Raw genomic sequence first — 5,000 nt, forward strand, 5'->3', positions numbered from 1 at the left:
TAACGATCACAGGGTACAAAATCTGCCATGCTGGAGGGCAAGCTCATTATTTATTGTTCCCTCACTGGGACATTAAAACAAAGGCAAGTCAAACTTGACTGGTTCAGGTCTCTTTGTTTTAATGTCCCAGTGGGGGAATAATAATGAGCTTGCCCTCCAGCATGGCGGATTTTGTACCATGTGATTGTTAGTTGCAAAAGGCCTATTAGTAGAACACCACCACTCCATTTTGCTAAGTCTACATGTGTATGTTCAGAAATGTCCCTAACAGACCATTATTCGTATTCTCAGTATTGGACTGGAACTATGTAGCTTGCAGTGGAGGCTAATGCAGAAAAAACTTTTCAAATGCAAATACTTTTTAATATATTTCCCCGCATTAGCCTCTATTGCACGCTAGTTCCAATCCAATACTGAGAATATGAATAAGATGCACATGGGTTTCAATAATCATCATGAAGGTGCATCCTGGAATACCTTATTCCAAAATCGCCGCCATTTAAATATTCTTTTGTTTTTATTCAAATAAGCCCATGATGCCTCGTTCTTAAGCTTAAAATTCAAGAGAATATTTTATCTTGAACGAGGCAACAAGGGCCAGTTTGTATCTGCATAAATCAGCGGCCATTTTGGAATAAGGTGTATGCAGAGTACCCTGAAAAATTAAGACAGATTAAACTGTATGGCATGTATGTTAAAGGCACAGACGTCTAGAAATACACCTACAGTAGTTAGATGTGCACCCAATTTTGACATCCAACACAAAGTGTCCCTCTAAGTCTAAGCCTTTGCCATGGTTTTGATTTTGAGTTATTTTGTTGAACTAAAAATCGTTTTCTTCTAAAGGGAAGCTGCAAAGGAGGAGCTGTGTTGACGTTATTGCATGAAAAGACTGTAGGATTTACTGGGTATGACTTAGTGAGTTATGACATTGTATGTGTATTTTTTCTCAGTTTTGTTGGCTGCATGCACAGTTTACAGAATTTGTGACTTTTTTGTTGCTTTTTTAAAATTCTCTTTTATGGCCTGTCCACACTAATGCGTTTTCGAAAACCTCTGTCTTCCAAAACCTCCAGGTAAAAAGATCTGCTTCCATGCTAGCGACTGAAAAAGGAAATCTAAAGATTCATTTCTGTTACCATGTTACATGTATGCCCAGGCGATTTATTTTTCCTATAATGTACAATATGCTTCAATAGCAGCAGCAACAGCAAAACTATTGGTACGCTAGCTTTGGCTCCAAAAGTGAGGCATGCACATGATTTCTCTCCCTTGCATGTATTTTTCACAAACAGTACGAGCAGAGGTTTCATTAGAAGCCAACAACGGGCGAATTCCGCCGGCTACTCCCTAAGTTATTGCTGCCTACCTTTTCGATAAGCTTAAATTACCCAATCCTCATCGCCGTTTAACTTTGATCCATACAATGTAATTCACTACACATACGTTCTTCTAGTTTTCCACGTGTTGTTTATTAAAAATGGAAGACAAAACTAGAAAGCGTGCAGCTGGAGGCGATGTTTTGTCGTCTTTCAACAAGAGATCGAGAGTGCAAAAAAAAATGTTCTCTAACTTGGCCATGTGCAGCTAGTCGTGCTAATAAATATTTGTGACTAACGTTGATGCCCAGACTGCTGGAAATGCCATTTCCGAGCTCCTAGCTTTCAAAATTTTCTGGGGAAGCATGCCTCCAGACCCCTCTAGGGAAGGCCCCTTTCTTAATAATTATTATTACCACAGCCGCCTACTTCACAAAACCAGCCGTTTACAAAAAAACTTATTGAAACCCCTGGTATGAGGGTTTTTAATCCCCCACATGAAAGCCATGTACCTCAGATTAATATTCAGAACACCAAAAGTTTGTCTTTAGGTAACAGTACATGTATCACTTTATTGACAAAATTAATTAAGAATGTGTCATAGTAAATTACAATAGACACTGTTAATTTTATCATTTTATACAGGGACAGCAAATCTCAGGACCTTTCCTTGTTTCTCACCCAAGCTGTGAGTATTAGGGTGTGTTTGATTGACCGTATTCCGGAAAAGGAATACATGTAATAAAAGTTAGAAATCCTTCGTTTTTACTGAGATTCATATTAAAATTATTGTCAAACACCTGCTGAAATGCTATTTTTAACATATCTTTATTACATGTAGACTTGTTTCTTCAAAACGCCAGACATACCGTTTTCAATCATCACTCCACGTATTCTTATTCCGGAATAGAGTCATTCAAACGCACCCTTAGTGATCATGTACATTACTGTACATTTCATTGTTTTCTAGTTTGCAACATTAGCTTGGAATGATTGTATTCAGATGTCAAACAGTGAACAAACCCTGCTACCCATCCTTACAATCTTCAGTCGAATTGTAACTAAAGACCCATACGTACATGTAATTAGCCTTAAAATGTAGTTGTTGACTCCTTAAAGAGTAAAGGTAACTATTTTAGTGATGATATCTTGAGCAAAATGTTTTAATGCACTCAATTTTAGCCCTTAATTGTTTGAACTACATAAAATCGTTGTGTTGATCAGGTACTGTCACACTCATGGCTCAGTTGATACAGTGCCTTTTCTGAATTCTGCTTCAGCATCCTGAGATATTTTCTCGGACAAAAATGTGACTTCAGCAAAGTATTAATCACAATCCCATAAATGAAGCTATTGTAGCATGATTACTTTTTGGTTTACTGTTATGGTTCTCCTCAGTTAATTATCTGCTTGTATTGGCTTTGGGTGCATAAGAATGAGAATGGCTGGTGAACAATAGAAGTGCACCCACATTGCCTGTTATTTTCTGTTCTTCAGATTAATTAAAAGTCGATCTGCTCTGAAGATCCATTTGACAAAAATATTTAGTCTATAGAGAAATTGAGTAAAATACACCCAATGCATGAAGTTTGACACTGTAGTTAGTTGAATGATATGTTTCTTTCCCTTTTAGGCTTGTGTTCCTTATTTTGACATTCTTGAACAATGGATCTACAAGGGAATAATCAATGATCCATATTCTGAGGTAAAAGGTGAAATAATAATAGAATAATAATAGAAGTTTATTTTCACACGATAATGTTTAAACCTGAATAGCTTGTGGGGTCGTGTACAAATGAAATGAAATCAAGTCAAATCAAATAAATATATACATATGGTTTTTAGAGGAGAGAGGAAAACCGGAGTACCCAGACAAAAACCTCACGGAGAAGATTAGAGAACCAACAAACTCAACCCACTTAGGACGCCGGATCTGGGAATCGAACCCAGGCCACATTGCTGGGAGGCGAGTGCTCTCACCGCTGCGCTATCCATGCTCCGTATCACCGTGTTTCATAAGAGGTTTCTCGCTGCTCTTTAAAGCACTAATAATCTGATTGGTGCATTTATTTGTTTTGTTTTTGTTTTTTTTTTTCAGTTTCTTGTCGCAGAGCATGGTTCTGTTCAAAAAGAAAAGCTTACTGAAGATTACAACGATGCATATCCTTTTGAAGTTTGGAGTTGTTTGGAGTTTCTGCGTGAGCTTTCCAGCTGTGACGATTGCAGCTAGGCATCTATAACCTGACTTCTGGTTGTGAGCATGTTTTGTGCTCTCATTCATTTACATGATAATCAAAGATCTTCAAAGGTTGTTGTCGCATTTTCCTTCAGTTATGGCCTGGAAAGGGTTTGAACCCATAAATCAATGGCGGGTCACTCATGCGCGAACATATTTTAGTTAAAAGTTTCGTTTTCTCTTGAAGAACTGTTGTTGACTGCTAAGTGGTTCGTTCTGTTGGTTGTACACACCGGACTACTGTGCATGGGTGAGGCCTGACCAACACTCACGGTCTTTAAATAAATGAGGAGAATCTTCTGCCTCAGTGGACTCTCTGCATTTTCTCCGCGGATGAAGACGGTTACTATGTATCACGGGTACCTGTTATTCCTACAAGTAATTTCAGTAAGATTGTAATGTATGCAGCTGCATTGTGCCCCACTATAGAAGTCCCCTATGAACTGTTGTAAGGCGCTCCAGGTCTTAATTCTCTTGGAATAAAGTGGTATGTAAATGCCTCCCGTCATCAATGATTATTATGTTCTTTAACAGTTCTTAAATACTGGGAACAAAGATACACAGTTGTAAGAGAGAACATTCCCATCTTCTTAGAAAAGGTACTGTGTCGCATTCATCATCTGTTTGTAACTACACTATTTTTTTGTGTATAAAAGGACCGAAAGTTTGTGTGTTTTCCCATTTTTTAACTAAGTTATAATTATAAGGGTGTTATAGTTCATAAAATTTCATTTCTTTTGATTTGACTCAATTTCCGTTATTTTGATTTGATACTGCAAATGTGCCTTTAAAAAGATAACAAATACATCTTGTCACCTTCTTTTTGCCAGGTTGCTCACAAGATCCTAAGCACTGGGAAGTACCTGAATGTCATTCGCCAGTGCGGTACGTTTATGCACCTGTGTTAAGTTATACTTTTCTTGCACAATGAACCTTGCGGTAAATATATTTTCTGCATCAACTATCTGTTTAGCCATTTAACCTCTGAACCAAAGTTTCTTCATTTGTCTAATGCAGGGCAAAACGTGCAATGTCCAAATGCAGATGAAATCATCTACACCTTGAACGAGAGGGAGTATGTGGAAAAAATTGAAAAGGCTTATAGTTATGCCAGCAAGACTTTACTCGATCTGCTAATGGACGATAGAGCTTTGATGGATAGATTAAGGTAAGAACTCCGTCATTTTGCATGTTCAGTTTTCATAGTATTTTATTTTTAGGCTTTACTCTACCTATGCCCACAAAGCATCCAACTTTCACATGTTCTTCCTAAATATTTTCAACATTCAGTACGATCTACTAGAATGTTTTAAGTTAATTCATTTGTTCAACCTTTTTTATTTATATAGCTTTTTCCTAAGAACAATAAGAAACTGGAATTGTTTACCAGCCGTAGTTAGATCACTAGGTTATCCTGCTTTCTGTCAAAGTTTAAAGCGTCTCAA

General features: G+C 37.4%; 1 protein-coding gene across 2 annotated transcripts in view; it reads left to right on the forward strand.

The window, feature by feature from the left end:
* LOC138008327 (gamma-tubulin complex component 2-like) overlaps positions 1–5,000 on the forward strand; it is a 41,914-nt gene that overhangs the window by 15,318 nt on the left and 21,596 nt on the right. For both annotated transcript variants that reach the window (XM_068855633.1, XM_068855634.1), the window contains exons 14-20: positions 847–908; positions 1,965–2,007; positions 2,953–3,024; positions 3,418–3,479; positions 4,097–4,154; positions 4,386–4,440; positions 4,573–4,723. In XM_068855633.1, the coding sequence (XP_068711734.1) occupies positions 847–908; positions 1,965–2,007; positions 2,953–3,024; positions 3,418–3,479; positions 4,097–4,154; positions 4,386–4,440; positions 4,573–4,723 (503 nt within the window). The remainder of the gene's footprint in view (positions 1–846; positions 909–1,964; positions 2,008–2,952; positions 3,025–3,417; positions 3,480–4,096; positions 4,155–4,385; positions 4,441–4,572; positions 4,724–5,000) is intronic.

This window comes from Montipora foliosa, chromosome 6 (genome assembly GCF_036669935.1).
Source record: "Montipora foliosa isolate CH-2021 chromosome 6, ASM3666993v2, whole genome shotgun sequence".
Taxonomy (NCBI): domain Eukaryota; kingdom Metazoa; phylum Cnidaria; class Anthozoa; order Scleractinia; family Acroporidae; genus Montipora; species Montipora foliosa.